Below are 24662 nucleotides of genomic sequence, written 5' to 3'. Positions count from 1 at the left end.
CACTCATTTTTTCATTATTTCAGGAACGCATTGTTAGGCTGGATCGTAATCAAACACGATGCATTGAGAAGGAATGGCATTTAAATTAATTTTACAAAATTCATAAATTATTACTAATAATTGGCGTGGTCCACCTGCTGAGACTTCATCGTGGCTCGAACCATATTGAACAGACATAAATTTTCGTTATACTTTTAAAGCGCTTCATCATCTCTTTATCAAATATACGTTGCAATTCGATAACTTTGATCATTTTTCGAATTTTCTATTGCTGTTTCTGTTTAATTAATGTAAATTAATAAAAGTAAAGGAATTAAGTACTGGAATTCCATGACCCCCGCAAGGGTGGGGCTGACAGGCAGGATCGTCGTGATAGCATCATGGGCTCCCGAGCCAAGGGATTTTTTGGACGCCCTAGCAGAAAAATTCAACTACGTCTCGTTTTTTTGAGGCACCTCTTCTCTTGAGGCCCTTTGGGCACGGCCCTGGGTGGGGAAGGCATGCGTTAAGACGGCACTGACTAAGGTACGCACCAGGCGTCCTCCTTTTTCAGTTTTGAATCTGGTAACCCTATCTGAAGACCACATAATCTGTGTTTTCACTTATTTGTTCGATCATCCATATCGTCCGATTTTTTTTTGTGGAAAGAAATAATTATTTTTTTCTACATAAAATCGATTATTGCAAATGTACGAATTTTGTTACCAAAATTTTCGTCTCAAAAAAATTTTATGCTAAAAATTAACAAAGAACTCCCTCCCTCTCTCTCTCTCTCTCTATTTTCATCATGCATGAGTTGCCTGAAATTTCGAGATCAGATGCAGCACCAACAGTATATAAATCAAGCTTCCAGCTGGCTTATATTACTGGAGAGGGTATGACGTCAGCGGTCTCCGCCTTGGCAGTGCTGAGAACGGTGTCACGTAACTCGGGGAAAACACATACAATCCCCGTTATATTTTCCTATGGCATCCACAGGAATTTAAAACAATAAATGAATGAATAATTTCAGCATCAATGAGATAATTCCAGAATTAATGAAAGATAATCTTAGCATTAATGAAATAAAATATTCTAGAATTAATGTAAAAGATAATTTCAGCATTAATGAAGGAAAATCCAGATTTGATGAAGGAAAATTCAAGAATTGATGTTATTATGTAAATTATTCCAAGAATGTTAAAAAATTATTATGTAAATTATTCCAAGAATGTTAAGAAATTATTATGATGTTAAGAAATTATTATGATGTTAAGAAATTATTATGATGTTAAGAAATTATTCCAGTATATATAAATAAATAATTTAAACTTTTTCCATCTCTAGATGAATTTCTCTCTCTCTATCCTTTTTTTAAAATCTTGGGTTTTCAAAACCCAATATTTTAGAGACCGAACTGTACATTTCTATTGACAAATTACCAGCCGGAAACTTTGTTTTCATCGAGTCACGCGATTTCCTTGCGTGATGTCGCGGTGGCTGGATGTAATATAAGCTCGATGCAAGCCCCAGAAGCTCTGTCGTCTGCTCCAGGTTACTTGTTTTGGGCGTCTCCTTGTGTCCTGAAAAAATTACTGAACTGACAGTTCGAACTTCCAGTTCTGTTTGTGAGCTAAGCTTGTAGGGAACCGAACAAACCGACTTCTTGTCTGTCGTCTGCTCATTAAGAGAGGCTCTTTGTTTTGGACGTCTCCTTATGCTCAAATAAAATAACCGAACTTTCAGTTTGAATTTCCAGTTCAGTTTATAAGCTCTGTTTATAAGGAACTGCGCGGAATAAATAATATAGTTTTTTTTTTTAAACTTCATCATTCCCACATGAGTAACTTTCAAATTTGAGATTAGATGGCAGCACATTACTATAAAGGGGAGTGTTGAAAATTAACTTTTTATGATCTTGCCTGTCGTCTGCTTGTGTGGAGCTCCTTCGTTTTGGATGTCTTCGTGGCTCTCGAAAAAATTACTGAACTGGAAGTTTCATCTTTCAGGTCAGTTTATAAGGAGCAAAGGTGAATGAAGAATTTAGTTTTTATACCTGAGCTTCCTTAAGCCGGGTTTTCCTAGGAATAGGTTTGTTGCGCAGCGTGAACCGAATTAGACTATTTCGCGCCGACAGAAACGTGTTACATAATCACGCTACGCGTTTGTGTTTTCCTAGCGAGGCGCATCAGATCAGGGCGGCTATATAAAGTATATGGCTTTGGCATCAGCTACTCTGTCGTCTGCATGCTCCGGTTTGAAGGGAAGGAAAAGAAAACACACAAGAGTGAAGAGACTATCGGCAAAACCGCGGCGCACGACGCATTTGACTCCTCCAGAAGCAGTCGGCCAATCACGCCCGACGTAAAACGCTGTCGTCAGGCGTATTGCGCTCTGTAGGAAAACAGTCATGCTGCTTTTCTTACTGGTGAGTGGACGGCGTGTCGCGCTGGGCGAATCACGTTGCGCGCGGCACAGGAAACCTGCTACTGGGAAAACCCGGCTTTATCACCACATAAGGCACTTCTGATTTTGAAAGTAAGTAGCAGCACCAACAATATTTTTAAAAATTAATGTAAAAGTATTCTGGAGTATTAAATTAATTCTAATTCCCTTGAAATTGTTAGTGCCATTGTGAATTCGCTGCAAATGCTGCAAGGCAAAAAAAAAAAAAAACTGCTATCGGTGGACGACGTAACGTTTCGAATCACCCGGTATATACGGGACTAATTACTTCCTAGATACAATATCTAGAGAACGTACTGGCCTAGTCGGGAAGACTGGATGCATTCAGCGCACCCACGTCCTGCAGCAGGGGTCGCTTTTCTGGAATCTTTGTTGGGGCCTTAGAGGCCAGATTTTTCACTGGTCCCTCGATAAAGAATTGTGTAATAAAGTATGAAAAAACAAAAATTATAAGAAACTAGGATGAAGCCTCTCAGCCCCCGCAGAGGACGTGCGACCTGTGTCACATGGGGCACCTCTCAAGGAAAGGGTGCCAAATCCGAGTTGGAAGGTAAAAAAAAAATTGTTGAGCTGAGAAACGTCATCGGAGGCACCAAAAATAGATCCCGCACTGGCAGAGATTCCTTTCTCTTTTCTGCCCCTACCCATTTGTACATCAAGGCCACCGTAAGACAATCGTAGACCCGGGGCCACAACTAGAGGTTTGGTCAGCTGTGTCAAGCCAGCATTTTGGCACCCTCTTGTAATGTGGAAGCAGAGAGAGAGAGAGAGAGGAAACCATTATCGGTACTCTTAACCAGGGACGGTTCTTTGGCCGTGCGACCTACGCGGCAGTATGGGGCACCGCCGGGTGGTCGATGTGTTGGGAGAAGTGAATTGTGTAAGTTCGTTGGATCGTCTCGTATTTTACGGGACAGGAAAATTTTCCAATATTATTCGGTTCTTACTTATTGCGCCCCCCCCCCCCGGATCCGTTCCTGAACAAGGGCAGACATCTTCAGCTGCTGCGAATGGAGCAGAGGCAGAAATATTAAGCTGGGAAAGAAGCTCATTTCGCTTAAACTGCGAAATGAGTGGAGGCAGAAATATTCAGCTCCGAAATGAGTGGAGACAGAAGAGCCATCTTCATCTGCGAATAAAGCCGATGCAGAGATCTTCAGTGGCGAATAGAGCTAAGGCAGACATCTTCAGCTGCGAATGGAATGAAGGCAGAGATCTTCAGCCATAGCCCCCACATGGGAGGGGCTAACAGGGCTCTAACCCTGGCGCCCGAGACGTTTCTCATCATTTTTTGCTTTTCCACGCTATAAATTAACCACAGAAGGGGCCCACAAAATATCCCAGCCTAGAGGCCCCGCTACAGGACGTGGGGTCCATGTCTTCAGCTGCTAATGAAGCCGAGATAGATATCTTTAGCTGCGAATAAAGCCGTGGCAGAAATCTTCAGCTTCGAATGGAGTGAAGGCAAGCGGATCCATGGCGATGTGTCGGAGAAGCAACTTCCTGTGTAGGTGCATTGGATCATCAAGCGTATCTTGTGACCTTGGCGTCGGATCAGCGGGGGTGGGCACCAAAATGCGTCCTTGCCTCGGCTGACTAAGCATTTAATTGCAGTCCTGCCTACTCGTGTGGGAAGGGCCGCAACTAGTGTGGGGGGGGGGGAACAAGTGCCAGGGGCACCAAACATCACAAAGTTCGCCAAAATGTGACCTTGCTCGGCTGACCAAGCCTCGACCCTGTTGCGACCCTGCTTGTGAGAAGGAGCATATGGGAGGGGGGGGGGGTCTACCCAGGGACGTAGCGTGCCTACTCGGGGCCCCGGGGCAGACTTTCTTGGGGGGGCCTCTTGAAAAGATTTAGTATCATGCAAAAAAAAAAGTGTATATTTTTTTGTAAACCCCCCCCCCCCCATTTGCTAGAGACAGTACTCTGGTTGCCCCCAGCCCTTTTATGGGCCAGGGTTCACCCGAGGGGAGGGGGCTCGGAATAATAGGATTTGGTGAACTTTTTTTCGGAGCATTTTTCATACAAATCATTAGGTGAGCATTTCCTATGAGTAAAGGTTCTCAACCTTTACTGACTCGTGGAGCCCTTTCTAGTAAAAAAATTCTATGGCGGAGTCCAATATATTCTATGGCGGAGTCCGTAGGCCAATTTTTTAATTATTCGTCAACGTTACTGATTTATTTTTACTATTTAAAAATATTTATAATTACTTTTTTTAAATTTTACTGTTTTTTTAATTATTCTCGAGTGGCCGCAGAGCCCCTGTAGAGTGCACAAGGAGCACCGGTTGAGAACCGCTCTTCTAGAGCAAAAGGTGCTGCCCGAACCCCCCCCCCCCCCACCCATCGATGCTGACGTAATCCCTTATCATAATCACAATATAATTTATAAAAGTTGGGAAATTGATTTTCATCCTTGATTTCGAAAAAGAATAGAAATTAAAGTAGTTTTCATCGAAAATAAAACAGGAAAAAAACTTGAAAAAAAAATAGAAATGCCTAAAATTACGTGGAGTGCCAGAATGTCCTGGGAATCTGTACGGGTCACATTACGCCAGCATCGAGGGGGGGGGGGTTGGATTTGCTGACTTTTGATGACAATGGGGAGGGATAAGGCGACTAGATAAGATGGCCCTTATTCTAGTGGCTATAGGGTGGGGGTTTGAAGGTTGCTTACGTCATCAACCACCTTTTTTGAAGATATGAAATATTCTAAGCTGCTGACGAAATTTTGCTGACAAGAGGGGGAGGGGGGGGCCCAGTGTTTTGCTGATTTTTGCTGACAAGGGGGGGGGCCACAAAAATGGCTAAAAATCTGCTTACGCAATACTTGAATGGCCCCCCACATGAGTCGGATATCATTCGACCGTACCATCTTTCTCGTAAAAATGTTTATACATCGAATTTTTTAAAGAAACTAATTTAAATTATATGAATTTATTAACCCAAGCGCGAATTTGTTTCAGTGAAATGACTAAAATGCCATTTTATTTTTTCTTAGTTCATTCATAATCTACAATTGACTAGACGTCCCGTTGAAAGTCATTTCAGTTCAGTGTCATTTTGTTCCAAATGGTCTGAATTTGATATACAATTCAATCCAAATCATAATAATGATGAGTTCATAAACCAAATATTGAGTGTTTTATGTCAAGTGATTCTATCTGAAACTGTTATTAACTGAATGTCCCGTTCCTGGCTCAAAACATATGGTCAAGTTTTCATTCAGTTCAACAGTAACTTTTCATCGATACCGACTTCTGAAGTTATCACAATCGTTCCCTACGTCATAATTGGCTTCACAGGTCATGTAACTTTTCTACGGTGGTTTTTGTGATTAAGACATTTTTGTAATTAAAATTAACTACTAATTTCCAGTCAACAGTCCTGTGTTAGTTGACTAATAAACGACTTCGCGGCTGGAATGGATGGCAAAGGTGAGACACGTGGTTTACTTTTCACTTTACATTCATCGATATTGATGAGCTCTCTCTTGTTATAACCGATTTCATTTTCATTAATCAATTTAAAGAAAAAAGGTTGAGGAAAAATAAACTACGGTGAAACTTCGCTACAACGACACTCGATGTAACGGTTAATCCCTGTACAACGATATTTTTTTTCAAGTATTGTTTGGAAATGCCTAAACATTATTAAACTGCTGCCCCTAGATATCAGGATATTCTCACTATAATGATATTCTTTTCTTGGTCCGCATAGTATCGTTATATCGAGGTTTCACTGTATTTCTAACATATGTTTCATTTGTCTTATAAAAAAAATGTCGATTTTCGTATAAATTAAAACCAGGCAAAGTTCTAATTTTTGTGATAGTATTGCCATTAGTCTGTGGTTTGTAAAATAATAGCATTTTTGTAGATCTGTTAGTTATTTTAATTATGGATTTCATATAAGAGCACTCACCCCAGCCCACCCCCATTAATATGAAGTACAATTGACTAGATGGGATGCGGAGATGAATGGGGAATTCTAGATGCTCCTGGGCTGGATTGGGCGTGCCATCTGGGGGCTAATTGCTGGGTTAGTAAGCTGTCCCTTGCACAGCATGGTTTGGCATTCATATATGCTTTGTGGGTGGGTGAATATGTCTGTTTTTTGTAGTGTGTTGTGTAGGCATCCAGGCTATTTGGGGAACAGTGGTTCGATTTCCTACTGGGGCATGTAGAACAGTCTTTCCAGCAAAATGTATCCCACCTTGTATCAAGTCAGAAATTTATGGCGCATAAAAAAAATTTGCTAAAATAATGTGAAATCAAGGTTGAAAATAAAACAATGGTTAAATACAATAACCACAACTAACTAGGGCAGCTTAGATGCTTGGTCAGTCGGGACAGGCACACGTTTTGGCGCCCCTTGTAATGTTGAAAGAGAAGTTAAATAAAATAAAGTTTGTGCTCTCTCCTTTGGTCTAGTGCCTGGGCCAGACTCACCTGCTCCCCCTAGTTGCAGCCTTGCAATTAACCATGCATAATAGCAAACTAGAATAATTCTCTTGACTTGGTATATATTAACAGTAAAATGAGCTAAATATCGAACATTTTAATAAAAACGGAAACAAACCGAAAAAAGATTATTTGAACCATCTCTAAGTTATTGGTGCATAATGTGTGGGTGGGGGGGGGGGAAATCATCCACTTCCATTCAATGAAAAACTTGTATTGACATAAGTTGGGGGGTTTCACTCTACACACCTTCAGGGATTCCCCACCCTGTTCGAGAAGCCTGTATCCAATTATGCCTTAAATCATTGTTTTCCAAAACAGAAGAACTGAACCAGGGGAAGTGATAATAACTATAACATGGAATCCTATGGGATCGCTCGGGAAGAAGGGCATTGAGGAAAATGAATTTCTGAGCTTGGGGAAGTAGGATTACCAGACGTCTTCTTTTTTTAATGTTATTTCGAGCATCCTGCTACGTTTCAGAAAATTTACCTTTTCGCCTCTTTTTCAGGATCTAATTTTTTTTTTTTTAAGAAAAAGTATTTTTTCCCATTCTGAAACCACATATTTTCACTGATATGAGTTTTTTTGTTATTTTTTTCCTCATTTGTTGACCGATAGCCATTTTTTTGTGTTTTTGCTTTTTTTGTAGCAGTTTTGTTTTAGTTGAAAAATTTTGTGGTTGGTTTTATTGTGTATAGTGGAAAAAGTGATGTCAATAAAGGTGCGCATGCTGGTGTTTTTTTTCCCCAGTTTTCAAATCTGGTGACCCTGGAAAAGGGAGGGGTTGATAAACACAATAAATCAATACGTGATTGATAATACGTGAATTAGCAATATAGTAATGTCATCCTCTTGCAAAATATGAATTTAAGTAAAACTCCGTGATGGGATTCAGGAAGGCTAAAAAGGTAATAATTACAGTGAAATCTTGCTACAACAATATTCTTTCTCTGCAGGACAAAAAATATCGAGCTGCTGTTGGCATCTTTTCTAAATAGGTGTTGCTGTTGCCACCAAAGAAATTGCTTTTGAGTATTTATACCGCAAAAATCTTTAATTGATAAACTTCTGATGTATATATTGCCCTGTAAAGAGGTTTATTGTAATGTTTGATGTATCATACAAAAAGTAGCTAGTGAGACCAAAAACTTTGTGTTTGGTTAACACTACGAAAGTTTTGTAGCGTTGACCAAACACTTTCGATGATCAGGTGGTACTAAATGCCAATATTATTAGATGTCCTCAGAAGAATTAAAATGAATGAGTTAAAAAATATATTGAAGGATTTTTTTTTTTTTTTTGAATGAAATATAAGAAGTTATTGTTGTAGTGGCTTCAAAATCTCAAAAATATTATTATAAAAGGGTGTATTGAGAAGAGTTTAATGTTAGATTTATAGTGGTTTTCAAACAAGATTTTTAAAAATATTGCTGTGGAAGGATTTACCATTATATCAAGTATCATGTAGAGATGTAAAATTCTTGAGAATAATCTTTAGGAGAATATTCTCTGGAAGGACATTACTATAATAAATAACTTGAGAATATTCTTATAAATTCTCGATGAGAATATTCTACTGTTATTTATAATATAGTTTATATATAATATTGTGGAGAATATTCTCTGGAAGGACTACTTTCATAAATTACTGGGGAATATTCTCATCAAAAATAATAATTATTCTCAAGTTATTAATAAAATAGTCCTTCCTTCCAGAGAATATTCTCATCGAGGAGAATATTCTTCAGTTATTTATAATCCCTCCAGAGAGTATTCTCAAGAATATTTACTAACATGTATTATAATAAATAATCTCTATAAATAACTTGAGAATAATTCTTATTATTTTTGATAAGAATATTCTATAGTTTAAATAATAATAGTCCTTTGAGAGAATATTCTTTGTTCCCATCTCTCTACTGAATGGGAATATTGAAGTTTGTTGTCCATAATATTGAAGCTTGAAAGCAAGAAAATTAAACCAACATGGCTGAATTGCACAACTTTTAAAGAAATATGATACAGAATTTAAGTGTATGTACATTGAAAAACAACGGTTCTGTATCTTAGAATGAAGGTGATTGTATAAGAATAGCTTCATTTGTCAATCAACTTCGGTTTTACTCTTTGTTTTGAACTAATTTCTGAAAATTTATATTATTTTAAATAACTTTTTAAGGTTAATCTTAAGGTTTCTAAAATCTTCATAACCAAATTTTTAAAAACCTCTCATTCATGACTAGGAGAATATTCTGAGAATATTCTCGAACTAAAAGTTGTCATTGTGGGGGGGGGGGGGGGGGGTGATTATGCTAAAAATTGTTTTGTTTTAAATGTTTTAGGTAATGAAAACTGATTTATATTTCATAATATGAACAAAATTGGTAAAAAAAATTGATTATTTAAAAGAAAAGTGAATATTTTAGATTCTCCAATTTTACATTCAGGAGAATAGGCCTATTCTTACTTATTGTAATAATTAAATTATAATTATATTCTCGGAGAATATTCTCATCTCGCATCGCTAGTATCATGGTTCCATTGTATTGGCTAATACTTTTTACTATTTTATATTTTGTATAGAATTTTGTATAATTCTATTTGGTTTGAGATGATTGTCTTTTTTCGTTCTGAAATACTTTTAACAAAAAAGAGTTTGCTTGAATGTTTCTCAACTTCTTGGTTGCAGCTGAATCGGAAATGAATTTACTCGACCAGATCCTGAAAACTGGTGAAGATGATGAGTTGATAGCGGAGTTGAATAGCCAAGAGAAAAAATCAGGTCAGTTTGAGATCATGTAGTAAATCTGGGTTTTTGAATCGCATGTTTGAAGAATAAAAAAATGTTTACCATGCCTATTCTAGTTACAGTTCGATTATCCCTCGCTTTACATGGTTTCGCTATAACACAATTTTTAAATGTTCATTTTAGGAATTCCAACCTTAAAAATTCGGCTTGGAGTTCAACTTTAATCCTGGAAATAGACTTGCAAATTGAAGATATATATACAGACCTGCCAACTCTCCGGATTTAGGCGGGAGACTCTGGATTTTTCATCCTTCCTCCTGCTTTCCAGATTTTGGCAGAAAATTAGATTTTACGCGAGCTTTCATGTTGTCGTGACGTAAATGACTGCCGTCGTCATTAGGGAAAAACACCCATAGAGGACAGCTGTGGTCATTTCTATCGAGCACCCATAAAAAAGTCTTGGTGACCGCGTTTAAACAACTTGCAAAGACGTGACTTTGTTTATGTTGCGTTTATCAGCAATCATTTATCAGGGGCATGACCTTGGTTGACGAAATTCCTGTATAATCATTATTGTATTCCATTAACAGCTGTGCTGTAAACACGATTTTTCTCATGAGCAGCTTTGTATTTTGATGTTTTTAAACTATTTCCTCTAATTAAATATGTCTTCAGAAGGAAAATATAAAACTTTAAGCTATATAAAGCTTTCAAGAGTTCATATACCCAAGATTATCAATCACTGATAGCATCCATGAAAGGGAATACTTATGTTTTGTGAAAACTATGTAGATGTGATTTCTCTATTCAGCATAGAAAGACTGACATGAAATTATATTCTGCTCAGGGGCAATGCAGAAACTGCCTTGGGGGGTGGGGGATAATGAAACTTTGTTTTAATTGATTTTAAAGAAATTGTTTAGAATTTTTTTTTTTGATTGAGTCTATGAGTGACGGGGAGGGTACCCCCTCAGGAGAATCTCCAGATTTTTGGATTCCAAAAGTTGGCACATCTGTATATATAACATAGTCAATTCCTTTGACCAAGAAATATGTTAGATTTTGTGATATAAGCTGAGACAATATGAGAGAAGTTCTCAGATACAACTCTGCAGATCTCACTGGTGAACAATGTTTGGTAACACATTGGCAATGCTGTGAGAAATTTTATCGAGAAAAAAGTGATCCAGTGAAACTAGAGTTTTCAGTGTTGCAAGAAATATGAGAAATTCTTTGGCTTTGCTACAAAAGTTTTTACGAGACAAAAAATGCTGCTTGTCAGCCAAATCTTGGCTGTTTCATTAAAAAAAGCCTATCATGCCAGGCTCTTCAGGAAAGCAAACATCTGTACTCACTATAATCAATCGGAAATAGTGACTACAGAAAAAAAAAATCATTCATATTGCCTTAATTCATAGGATTCCTTTCTGTAAGTTTGAATAATTAATTCATCAGAAGTTCTTTTGTTGTTGGGTTCAATTTTTTTAATCCTTCTGAAGAAAACCAGCTCCCAATCCTTATCTTTCCCATGTTAAATGCAATTCACTTTATTCGATTTCTTATGCAATTTTTGTTGAGGCATTTAATTGTGTAAAGTAAAGGGAATTTATGCAGTATAAAAAAAATCTTAATTTCTTAGTATGGATCATAACCTGTTTTTTGGTGACCAAGAATTTTCTGCAATTTTTATTCTACCATGAAAAATTATTTTTTTAACCCCCCCCCCCCTTTTTTTTAAACTGACCTACAACCCCTTTCACTCTGAGATTTCACTGCTGGCGATAAACATAATGACCAGAAAGTTTGCATTTGTAGAATGCACGAGATTGTGTTATTTCTAAATTTTTTTCCCATTGATTTAATTCCAAAAATGTAAATTGTATCAGTTTGATGCCATTTCAATTACTGCTGATCCCATAAATTTTGATAAAATTTAATTTGAAAAGTTTTTTTTCATCTTTAATTTGAAAAATAATGCATTCCTATAAAATACATGTCATGCAGTCATGCCAGGTGTATCAAGTTGTTAGATGTCGCTTCGAATCTTTCATATACTGTTCAGTTCTGTTATTTATATCCAGCCTCAATTTTTTTTCACCTTGTTTTCTTTAGTTCAAAAGCAGGCTGCGAAAGAAAAACCTAGGCCATCATCATCCACAACCACAAAAACACCAGCGAGTGTCAACAATGTGAAAAAAGTTGTCAAAACCTCACCTAAAGTCGCTTCAAAAACTGTGAGTGTTCTAAAGGCAGCTGCTGGAGCCAGTGGCAGACGAGTAATACCCAAGGCTATTGCTAGTAGTGAGAAATCGTCAGCTGTTCGGCAAGTCGTTCTGAAGCAAAATGTTAAGCCTTCAACTTCATCCCCAAGTACTAAGGTTAGTATTAATAATCGTAAGAATATATGCACAACCATTTTGTATGGGAAAGAAGTTGAATATTTGATTTTTTAAAAAAAGTAAGAAATTCATGCACAATTTTTAAAAAGTACAGTGAAACCTCTTTTTTGCAGTCACTGGCAGGACAAAAAAAAAGTCCATAAAAGGGGGGATCGTTAATCAGGGGTTCGAAATGCATACTTTTATTATACAAGGGGAAAATATTACTGCATAACCCCTGAGATTAATGGCCATCCTTTTATGAACAAATTTTTTGTCCCACGGTTTTTTGGAAGAGAGGGGTTTTACTGTACATAGAAACCATAATTTACAATTTATATAGCTCTACCAATATGCTAACAAACATTCTAATACATATAACAATGAAAAAAACTGAACAGATTGCACAGATTTCAAAGGAAGGTCTGACTCTCAACCACCTTTTTACTTTTATGTTCTCTGCTTTAAGCATCCGATCTCTCTGACAGTGGTTTCCTACCTGTGGTTCATGTATTGCTGGGGGTATGAGAAAAAATAATCAGCAGTGGTGGGAAAACGGATAGTGAAAATGTGATAACATTGGTTATAGCATCATAACAGGGTTCCCAATAATCTCGAAAGTTAGGTAAAGGAATAATTGTCAAGGAAAATGTAAATGTAAAATATTTGGGAATATGCTAATATTTGAGAGAAGTTGAGAAAAAAACCTTTGGAAGATTGAGATTTTGTGTTACACTGTAAAAAATCCTCTTTAGAAGACATTGGTGGGACAATGAAAATTTGGCCGTAAAAAAAAAATATTCCTATTAAGAAGCCTTTAAAATTAACCCAGTTTCAATAACATAAGTTAGAGATTGTGTGTTGTTGTTAGAGACTATGAAGGTCTTCTACAAAGAGTAATACCCATCTTTAAATAAAACACTAACGGCATGAATTTGTTTTACAAAACTTTTTATTTAACATATTCATGCTTTATGCTGCACTTTTATTTACGTAGTTCCCAATTAAATTAAAACATCATATATCTTGAGCTTTTGAATACCAACATCAGAATCTGATTCAACCTTCAGAATGACCAAAGAGTTGAAAACAAGATGAGAGTTGAAAATTTTCTATAGACAGTTTTTCTTTTCTCCATAGGGTCCTATTCGAGTTGTAAAAAGAATCACCAAAAGTGCATCGGTGAATCCTGTCAGAAAATCTGAGACACCAGCTGCAGCTCCAGCAGTTAAACCAGCGCAGAAAACTGTGATTGTGAAAAAGGAGGCTACAGGTATTGAACAAAATCCCCATCTACGAAAGAAAAAAAATTGTATTTCAATTTATTTGTTTACCCTGTTACACAGCTGTCTCTTTTCATTTAAAACAGGTTCCTTGCCCAAGAGAACTACTCCACAGACCACAGTCAAAAAAGCTATTGGAATTTCAGCTCCTTCTACCGTTGTCAGAAAAGCAGTGAAGCAAAACGCACCCAGTACATCATCACAATTGGTCATCAAATCTGATCAACCTGCATCTAAGTCTGTTTTGAAAGGCACTGAAAAACACAATAAACCATCAAGTGAGGGTTCTGTTTGTCTTCATTTTAGTTATCCATTAACACTTAATGCTATTTTATGCAAATGTAATAGAATATGCAAAAAAAAAGTTTTCTATCTATTTCCTATTTAGACTTTTATCATTTAGAATATTTAGATGGAGACTGTCAGTGAAAATGTGTGTTGACTGGCCAGGATGGGGGGGGGGGGGAGATTTCAGTCCCGCCATCAGGATCTTGTGCAGGAGCTGTGGTGGCAACTTGTTGCTGCTTTGGAGACAAAAAAGAATGGAATGGGGACTGAGAAAAGTGCTATACGGACTTCTGTCCTTAAGACAGAGCCTTAAGACATTAAGACAGTCCTTAAGACATTAGCCAGCTTCAAGAAGATGGCTTCTTTTTTTTAGCCTGGCGGGCTGAAAACAAAAACAAAAGTTAGATGTATTTATTACTCCCAACCCTTACGTTTTACACAGGCATTTGCTCTTTTTTTTCTTCAACCACTCAGTAACAAGTTGCAGCTGCTGCTCTGTGTAGAAGATCCTGGAGGCGGGTTGCAAAAGTATGGATTTGGATGTATTTATACCCCTTCCTCAAGAACAAGTACACTTTCAAAGACTATATGGGGGGTGAATTGCTTCAGGAAAATACCCTTCCGATCTATAAGTTGAGTAGATTTGATTTTAAGTAGCTGTTTTGACAATAAAATAAAACATTTCAAGACTCCGGGGGCGACCACGGCTATAGTACATTGTAACATTACTTTCAACCCCATTCCCCTTCAAGCTCCACAACATATGAATCAAGGCTAACTCAATCTTTTTTCTATCTTCACCCTATCAACACAAAATGGCTATCAAGTGATACCAGGGTCATTCCATGTCAAATCACCCAGCCATGACACCCATAGTCTCAGATTTCAATGATTTTTTTTTTATTTGTTGCATTCACCATCCTTATTAACCGTGTGAAATATTATTTGCATATCTCTAAAACTTTTTGAGAAAAAAAATGTTGAAATTTATGAAAAACTGATGCAGATGACTTTTCCGAGGCTCAATTTTTAAGCGGCATTGTTTGAGAAAATAAATCATACCTTTTTCAATTTTCAATATATTCAAGTGAAATTTTCACTAAAGTGTTCACAAAAACATACAGAATATGAATAAAAATAATTCATACACTTACATTTGAAATTTACATGCAAAAAAATTATGTAAACTTTGTTTTTGAGGAATTTTTCGTTAGAAAAAATACAATTTTTCAAACATATTTTTAGACCAGAGGCACAGCAGTTACCAAAACAACTTTTATTTTAAATTTCTCCTAAATATATGAAGTAAAATACTGGAGAAAAAAAATAATGGTTTTTTGACCGTTAATATGTTTATTCTGGCTCGCAACACAAAATTCATCGAAATAAGACTGGATCTTTCCAATTTCAAATCATTCAACTAGATACTGAAATGCAACACATCATCTCAGATTCCAATTATTATTTTTTGTTTATTGCTTCTACCATGCTTGTTGACCATGCAAAGTTTCATGTACATATCTCAAAAACTTTTTGAGAAAAAAAAATGTTTTCTAACCTCACGAATGACGTCTCTTATGCTAACCCCATTCAAGCAATATTATTTGTGAAAATATATCATAACTTTGCAGATTTTCAATATATACAAATGAAATTGCCACTAAAATGCTCACAAAAAAATGCAGATTATGAATAGAAAAAATTTAAACCTAAGAGGAAAAAAGTCATTTGAATTTAATTTTTTAATTTTTTTTTTTAACACAATTTTTTAAACACTTTTTTTTTGGATGCACAGCATGAATTTTCAATTTTTTTAAATTTAATCCTATTAATATATTAAGAAGACTGTAGAAAAGTAAGCATTATTTTGACAGTTAATACATTTGAGTAACAAAACTAAATTCTACTTGTATGACTACATTAATTATATTTGTACATTTTGACTTAATATAATGATTCATGCTTAGTAAAAAGAAATTTATATTTTATTTTTCATGTACGCTTATACATTTATTACAGTATTCATTAAATTAAGTTCCATGAGTAGTTAATGCAATAATTCAAAACAATTAATAAATTTTAAAATTCTACGATTAAATGAATTCATGAAATAATTAGAAATGTTAATGTAATGTGTCAAATGGGAGTTGGTGAAAAAAAAAGGTTTTGGGTGAATAAAATAATTTTTCAAATTAAACCTTCATGTTCAGATTCTTAGAAGTGTTCAAATTCCAAATAATTAATTTCACTTTTAATTGATCCATAAATATTTCTTATGATGCAACAAAGACGAACTTTTGCAATCTGATATATTTTTGCATAAAGAATTATTTTGTATTTGATAAATCCAGATAATATTAATCATATATATAGATTAATTTTTGAAGTTTTTTAACATGCTTAATTATAAAGTTATTTTACCACAACAGTGTTAAATTTTTTTTTAATTACTTTGATTTTTACAGCATATATTTTAATAAACATATATTTAATGTATATGATAAATATGAAATGGTTATACTTGTGTGAAAAAAAATCGACATTATAATATTTAACACAAGCCTCTATATATTTTTCCCAAGAAATAATTTAAAATTGCTGATAAAAAGCCAGAATATGAGGCATTAAATCACAAAGAATGAAATAATTATCAGCTACAACCTAATTGTTGTAGCTGAGGCAGATGGAAGAAAGTAGAATTGAAAACCTAAGGTATATAATGCCTGGTGGTGATATATAAGATGTGATGTTTCTTGTTGTGATGATGGTTGTGAAAAATAATAGCAGCTTCTGTGAAGATATGAACTATGACACACTGGTCTTTGTCCTTCAGAGGGCAGCTGGTGTTTTATTTAATTATAAGACTTTATCATCCCAGCAGGTGGTGATAAAGTCACTGCTGCTGCTTCATTGCGAAAACTAAAACAAAAGTGTTAGAACTAAACTGCCCCCCCCCACCCATCCAATGATGCAAGTCTCAATTATGATCTTGCTGAAGATAGAGAATGTGCTCCATAAAGTAGCCTACTCCAGGGTTAGCAAATTTTTCTTATGATAAAACAATTTCCATTTGAGCTAAATATTTTATATCATCATTTTGGAATTCAAAGTAAAATGTCAGAAAAGACACTTGAAATTTATAGTGTTGGAAAAAAAACTCTATCTGACTGTCATAAAAAGTGTTATGCAAAGTGTAAAATCTGTTACCCATTACATCATTGGACATCAATATTGAGGAGTGGAGCAAGTTCTGAACATTTATCTACTGTGTGTAAGCATCATTGAGCTTTTTTCTCAAAGAAGTACAAAGCATACCCGAAAGCATGCTTTAATCCTTTTAAATGCCATAAGAAAAAAATAACAAAAGGTGTAAGGATAGTAAACTTGTATTTTTTATGTATAAATGAAATAAATGGTTGTACAAGATCAATTCCAGGGCAAAAAATATGCCATGCCTGTAGGGACAAAGTGAATATAAACATCATTAAATTAGGTGAAGAAAATACTGTGAAGAGATGAACAGTGATAGTAATGTAGAGAAGTAACTTGGAAAAATGTCAATTATTAAACAAGAAGCACTTGAAGAAATGAATTAATCTCTACAGAACATAGAAGAGTCACCAATTAAACTTCATAGGGTAGCTCCACAGTGCAAGTCAAACAATGCCAAAAGAAAAGTTGAATATGCTTGCAACACTTTAAAATCAAATGTTTGTAAAGTTTTTGAAGAATTACCAGAAAATGAATCTCAAAGCACACTTAATGAAGATATTAAACAGAAAGCAAATATGAATATTTTGATAAAGTTAATTAGAAATAAGACCCTATTAAGTTAAGATAAAATAAATAATAGAGATAGATAATTTACCCATCACAACAAGGGGAAAACTGCAAATTTTAAGTCTGGCCCCTGCTTTAAGAAAGGGGAACAAAGAAAAAAATCTGAAGAGTTCAATGTCACTGAATATGCCGTGAGAAAAGCAGGAGAGCTTTTGTAAATGGCTTTTGTTAAAAAATTAAATTTCAACGATTTTTTTTGCAATCTAATTTTTTAATGCAAAGGTTTAAATTTTCTTTCCTAGTCATAATCTACATTTTTTTGTGAGCATTTTAGTGGAAATTTCATTTGAATATATTGAAAATCTGCAAAGTTATATATTTTCACAAATAATATTGCTTGAATGGGGTTAGCCTAAGAGACGTCATTCGTGAGGTTAGAAAACATTTTTTTTTCTCAAAAAGTTATTGAGATATGTACATGAAACTTTGCATGGTCAACAAGGATGGTAGAAGCAATAAACAAAAAATAATAATTGGAATCTGAGATGATGTGTTGCATTTCAGTATCTAGTTGAATGATTTGAAATTGGAACGATCCAGTCTTATTTCGATGAATTTTGTGTTGCGAGCCAGAATAAACATATTAACGGTCAAAAAACCATTATTTTTTTTCTCCAGTATTTTACTTCATATATTTAAGAGAAATTTAAAATAAAAGTTGTTTTGGTAACTGCTGTGCCTCTGGTCTAAAAATATGTTTGAAAAATTGTATTTTTTCTAACGAAAAATTCCTCAAAAACAAAGTTTACATAATTTTTTTGCATGTAAATTTCAAATGTAAGTGTATGAATTATTTTTATTCATATTCCGTATGTTTTTGTGAACGCTTTAGTGAAAATTTCACTTGAATATATTGAAAATTGAAAAAGGTATGATTTATTTTCTCAAACAATGCCGCTTAAAAATTGAGCCTCGGAAAAGTCATCTGCATCAGTTTTTCATAAATTTCAACATTTTTTTTCTCAAAAAGTTTTAGAGATATGCAAATAATATTTCACACGGTTAATAAGGATGGTGAATGCAACAAATAAAAAAAAAATCATTGAAATCTGAGACTATGGGTGTCATTTTGGCATTTTGCCGGGTGATTTGAAATGGAATGACCCACCATATTTTTTTGTTATTCCACTAAAGGGTAAAAAGCTGGCACGATTTTTATCATTTTTGGTACGAATTAAGTGGCTTCTTTTCTGGGAAAAAATAAAATAGAATAAAAACTGGAAAAAAAAGCAACTTGTTTTTCAAACAGGTTGCGTATATAATGGAACCTGTGTATTATGATACTGTCTGTAACAGTACACTTGCCTATAATATTTTTTGTAGTAACAGCAGGAATTCCTATTCAATAGGAAATAAGGCAAATGCTCAAACTGTCTATAATGCTAACCTGTCCAATTTTTTTTAGGTTCCCTACAATATCATTATAGACAGGTTTTACTGTATTTGCATTTATGGAATGTATAAAAAGGCTTCTGTAATATCGGGGGTATTTTCTGTAACTCTGTAGTTCAGTAAGTTAAACTAGAATCTACTGACGAACTGTAGCATTTGGCAACTGCCTATTTATAATGTATGATTTTTGAATTTTTATTGCTCGAAAGTAATGATATTTACCTTTTTTCCTTTATGTAGCAAATGATTTGTCAAAGAAAGTTGCTGCTGCAAACCACAAGCCCCTGCTCACTTCTGCAGCTACTCTAGCTGGGTTGACCTCTGGCATAAAACGGGGCTCGAGTGCTTCAACTGATGACAGAGACAAGATTCACCTTACAGTTGGTGCAGACGAAGTGCCTGACGTGTTGAAGGATTCCGATAGAAAGAACCAAGAGGACATTGCCAAGGATGCTGAGTACAGTACCAGGAGTGAAGCTTCCACCTCAGATGCTGATGATGAGACCTGTTCTTGCGATCGCAGCAGTATAATATCATCTACTTTATCTCCATCGTTGTCAGATTCCAGAAGTGGATCACAGTCTGGTTCTGACTCGGATTCAGGTATATTTTTTAGATGTCTGTTTTCTCATAATTTATAGACAAATTATATGGGCGGCTTTTATGTAAAAGGAACCAATTAACATTTGGTATATACTGACATCTGAACTATTGAAAGAGGCAGGATTGTTTTCCAAACAGAACCACGTGGCATAAAGGCTGTGATGTGAACTTGAACCAACTACCAAACTGAAGTGATAACTGAATCGAAGATAACTTTAAATACCCTTTTCTCAGTTTTGATTTAATGGCGCTTGGTTCCTTTTATGGAAAAGCCGTCTATATAATTGTTATAAATAGGTCTAAGATTTTTATGACCTTGAAATACAATGTTACAGATTGGTTTTTAGGTCATCAAAATCTTTACCCTAGTTATGAGAAATTAATATATCAGTCTTATTTTTATATTTGCACTAGCCGCTCGATTTTATAAACCAACATTTTGTAGACTCTCACTAATTTTGCACATATCAGATGGAGGTGTGCCAAATTACAGAAATTGCTGGAGTAATTGCTGGAAGTTAATTGAAATAAGCCCCTTTAAATAAAATTTTTGACGCACAGACATGTAGTGACATGTTTTCATCTTCTATACTCAAAGTAAATCTACCTAAATATGTGAGATTATTAGACGGGCTGGACTTAAACATGACTAGATTATCGAGAGTCTACTGTAGTCCTCTGGTTCCAAATAATGTCATTTCTTTGAAGGTCTTTCCTCCATTTACAAACTTTAAATTTAATGAATTAATTGTACAAGTTTGTTAACTCTTTGAGGCACACAATTTTAAAGAAAATAAAAACCCTAGTTGCACAGAATTTTTTTATTATATAAAAAAAAATTTACTGCATCACACAATGCGCCAACCTTAATCACAGCAGCACACACAACTTACTGATGCATTTTGATTTGTATAAATTTTTTCTTCACTTGTTTATACATTTACCTTTGGTGCATAGCATTGCCAACTGAATGAAAAACTTTAAATAAAATATTAAATTGTATGACTGACGAACTTGACCTTTTCGAGGTGGGTTAAAATATATCCCACCATGCATAAAAAGCAAAAGGTAGGACAGTTTTTAACCCACCTAGCCCCAAAGAGTTAAAATGAATGATGACTATATATTTTTGATACAGAATAATTATGAGTGTTCAATTTAGAAGACTTTTGCCGAAAGTGTCAGATTAGTTCCAAAAATGAAAAATCTGCCCATATTTCTCCATTGATTCCCCCAAATACAATTCTCTAGTGAGAAAGGTCTCTTTTAAAGCTTTAATGGAGACATTTGTACCTAATTGGTTACTGCCTGGTTTTGAAGTATTAAATTGCCATGTTTTTTATTTATTTTGGTTCCATTATACAGATGTTGATGGAAAACGAGACAGAGAGCACAGGAGAGGATGCAGAGATATGCATTCACCTGTTGTGTACGAGAGAAAATCTGCTAGTAAAGAGCGTAAGTTCTGAATTTTAAAAATCTAAAATGGGCGTAATCTGGGCAAAATTAATAAATCTTTGTATTTACATACTAGAAATTTCAGTGAACATTGAAATTGAATTATTTGTAGTTCAAAGATGTTATTTAAAAATATGAAGATTTAAAATTTGTTTTACTCTGCACGTATTCATGTTGATCTTTTCAGGACCTTCACAGAAAAAGCCTAGGGTCTCATCATCTGTGAGCAAGAGAGGTAAGAGATCAGGTTCACAATGTATTCATTGAGGTATTCTTTTTAATGAGATTAATCTATATCATCGTAGAAACTTCCAATCATTGAGGTTCATGAATATTAAATACTGCATTATTGTGATGCTGAATTGAATCATTCATGGTCTCGATTCAATAATATTTCTTGTTTGAATCTAATCTATAGATTATTAATAAGATTTATCACACTTTCCCATTAAAATCTATACCATAACTAACTTTCAATATGATCCTCTTTTAAATTTTAATTAGGTAATTTGAAAATAAAATGAGTTTAAAATATTCAGTATTGTAACATTGTCTTCATTATGTATTTCATTCATAATATCAGTTTTTGAATATATCCCTTGTTTACTTACCAGACTATTCACAGCTATTGAAGTATTTCTTCCGAGATGCTCGTTTCTTCCTGATCAAGAGTAACAACCATGAAAATGTAGCTCTATCTAAAGCAAAGGTTCATACATTTTATTTCAAATTTCATTGTCTTGTTTAAAAAAAGTATCTAATGAATGCTCTTAGTGGAGATAATTGTTAGGATTTTTGATTTCATGGTGGTGTTTTTTGTGTGCTTCAGTGCTTTATCTATTTCACAAATTAGCCAGACTCTAAGACCAGACGTGATCCAGGCTCTGTCCCAAGAGGGATATAAGCCTTTTACCCCGAGGGGTTGGACCATGCTGGAATAAATTAGCCAGACTGGTCAATAGCTGTAAAATGCAGTATACAGCTTATTTAAATATAGCTATCAGTATTACATACCATAATTCCTGCAAATAAGTTGTGCATTGTTACTTTTTTCTTCAGAGAAGTTGAAATAGGAATAAATATTTAAAAAAAATTATTTTTTAGAGTTAAAGTTTCCCCCGACTTCTTATCTGTCGTAGGTCCTCGGCTGTACTTCCACTATGATTCCAGGATGAAATAACTGGATTCTAGACTCCCAAAAGAAGAAAACAACACTTTATTTAATTTATTATCCAACACCTCCACGAAACCGTCCTGTCTCTTCGGTACAAACTTTCGCACTTTTCTATATTTTTCGAATGTCTCAAATCGTTCTCGTTTCCCTCTCTCGCAACTCCTGTTTCTCCTCTGCCTTTTTCCAACCTCTTTTCTCCTGAACCTTACAGAGTTGCTTATAGAGTTATTACTTGATCAAAATTCAATTAAAATTTTACAAGAATTTCTGAATCATTAAGAATTATTGAAGAATTTAACTTGTTATCATGATAATGGGGAAAAAATGTTTTTGGTTCGAAAGATCTAAAAAATATGTTTCATTTAATACTATAGCTTAAACTTCACTTATCTCTCTTTTTTACTTCTTCCAGGGAGTATGGTCTACTCCACCGCAGAATGAAAGCAAGTTGAATCAAGCTTATAGGGTATGTTTTTTTGTATGTTTATATTGTTGAAATGTTATTTTTCCCTCTACTTCCCTTAGTGTTTTCTTAAACTGAGTTAGGAGCCATATTTTTTTTAAGCAGTGAATGAATTTTAAATTATACCCTGTAGTTGATACGTATATATATATTTTAGGGGTGTCGAAATGTCATACTGATTTTCTCTGTGAAAGAAAGTGGCAAGTTCCAAGGTAAATACTTTTTGAGACACAATGGTGTTTTCCATCCTTAGAATAAGACAACCATAATTTTTTTTATGGACAATATTATTAACTCTTAGTTTTTTCCCATGCTATATGCTCTTATATTGGGTTGCTGTATTTTAGTTATATTTAACATCTATATTTTCTTATGGGCTTTGTTCTTCAGCCGCCTCATTGGACAATTTGCCTGTTGTGGCCTATATGCTTGTATTTGTATTTTTTAAAATGATTATTCATAGTTATTTTCAAAATTAAACAGCGTAATCAGTACAAATGTTTAGGTTCTTGGAAGTTACCTTTGTCAAGGCTTCACATTTGAAAAAAGCCAATGTTGAATGACACTTTATCAGTTGTACTATAAGACCCCTGTATGAAATTGATAACTTTTAACTTCAATTATACTTTCAGTTTTTCAAGGCTCCATCTAGCACTGTTTGTCAACCTTTCTGAAAACAGGGCCCAGTAAAATGTCTGAAACAATTTTATGAACCACTTGTGTCCTATATTGTGGGACATTCCTGTTATTTTCGTTCCAATTTTTTTTTTTTTTTGTACATTTGTCCCATTTTTTTCAATGATGCTTATCTGAATTAACACACACAGCGTTTCCATAATATAAATTACGTCATAGTAGTTGTGGCAAAAATTGTAAATATTCATCTTGTGTATTTGTGAGATTTAATTTTTTAAATTTTTGTTCTCAATTTTTTTAAAAATTTTAATTGGTGATTGTCTACTTCTCTGTCAATATTTTTGATGACAATTGACGATGTCTCGTATTTTACGAATTATTATTAAAATCCTAATTTACCAAATTTTATTTTTTGCAACAAAATATGATGATCAGTTCATTTAAATATTTTTTTTTATTAAATATATTTTTGTTAACTGATTTGTAGCAGCCATTTATTTCCCACACCCTCCAGAAATTTTGCGGTAATTAGCAAATTTCATATAAATCAATAAATTGTAATTTTTAGTGAAATTTAGTGGTGTCTCATATTTACAGTGACTATTCCCTGCATTCTGCTCGATGTTATGGTGAACCTAAGTATGAAGGCATAATTTTATTTGAACCATATGGATGTTATTAATATCAATTATAATGGGTGAATAATTTTATCAAGTCTGCCTGCGAACCACCTATGCCATAATCCATAGGTTGAGAAATGCTGATCTAGCATAACTAGTAAATTGGGATTACTCGTTATCAAGTCAGTTCACTTATGAAGTCATTATTCTGTCTCCACGAGTGAGCAAAGTCTAAAGGCTGTTACACACTTCCCTGACATGGCGTGGTCCCATGTCAGTAGTATGTAGCCACCTTAACTGCGTTTGCATGCTCACACTGTGTGAAAAATCAGCCAGCATCCTCTTTTTTTTTAAATTCAATGTCTATCCTGATTATTTTAAGGTATGTCATAACCAGGGCTCTCACTTGTCCTACTTTTCCTACCAAAACCTATAACAAAATTTGTATAATTGATTTTAATTGAGGAAGGAATCATAGATATAATGTCGAATAATGCAAATGTAGTAGATTGCAATTAATGATTCTGCCAAAGAAGAAATTGTTTGGTTTTTGAATTTATTTGGGAGGGGTGTATGTGGACCATTTGGTGGTTTATTAACTTTTCATTTGCTTAGTTTGAGGGTCAACAAGTAGAGTAGTGATTAAAAACTTCTGCCTGGTTGATAAAAAGTAATTCTGTATTTACTATTTCATAGTCTTGGACAGTAACAAACATTCATCATTCAAAATTATGGTGCACATTTTGTGTATACGTAGCACAACAGTTTGCATAACAAAACAGTCGAGTACATAGGCTTATTCTAGGTTTTGTGACTTTGATACCTAATAGGATTCAATTTTCTGTATTTTTAGGGCATGCAG

General features: G+C 34.6%; 1 protein-coding gene across 2 annotated transcripts in view; it reads left to right on the top strand.

The window, feature by feature from the left end:
- Window positions 1–5727: 5727 nt before the first annotated feature.
- Window positions 5728–24662, top strand: part of Ythdc1 (YTH domain containing 1) — a 46677-nt gene continuing 27742 nt past the window's right edge. The window contains exons 1-11 of one of the 2 annotated variants that reach the window (XM_089234365.1): window positions 5728–5887; window positions 9606–9698; window positions 11778–12043; window positions 13184–13316; window positions 13413–13604; window positions 19087–19449; window positions 20815–20907; window positions 21095–21142; window positions 21522–21616; window positions 22494–22547; window positions 22702–22756. In XM_089234365.1, coding sequence (XP_089090491.1) covers window positions 5875–5887; window positions 9606–9698; window positions 11778–12043; window positions 13184–13316; window positions 13413–13604; window positions 19087–19449; window positions 20815–20907; window positions 21095–21142; window positions 21522–21616; window positions 22494–22547; window positions 22702–22756 — 1405 coding nt within the window. In that variant the 5' untranslated portion in view covers window positions 5728–5874. The remainder of the gene's footprint in view (window positions 5888–9605; window positions 9699–11777; window positions 12044–13183; window positions 13317–13412; window positions 13605–19086; window positions 19450–20814; window positions 20908–21094; window positions 21143–21521; window positions 21617–22493; window positions 22548–22701; window positions 22757–24662) is intronic. The other variant, XM_089234366.1, reaches the window with a different exon arrangement.

Source organism: Pholcus phalangioides, unplaced genomic scaffold, assembly GCF_987345545.1.
Source record: "Pholcus phalangioides strain wild (caught in Gottingen) unplaced genomic scaffold, Ppha-v1.0 ptg000008l_1, whole genome shotgun sequence".
NCBI classification, from domain to species: Eukaryota; Metazoa; Arthropoda; class Arachnida; order Araneae; family Pholcidae; genus Pholcus; species Pholcus phalangioides.
The sequence above is the reverse complement of the archived record's forward strand: the minus strand, read 5'-3'. Positions and strand labels throughout refer to the sequence as shown.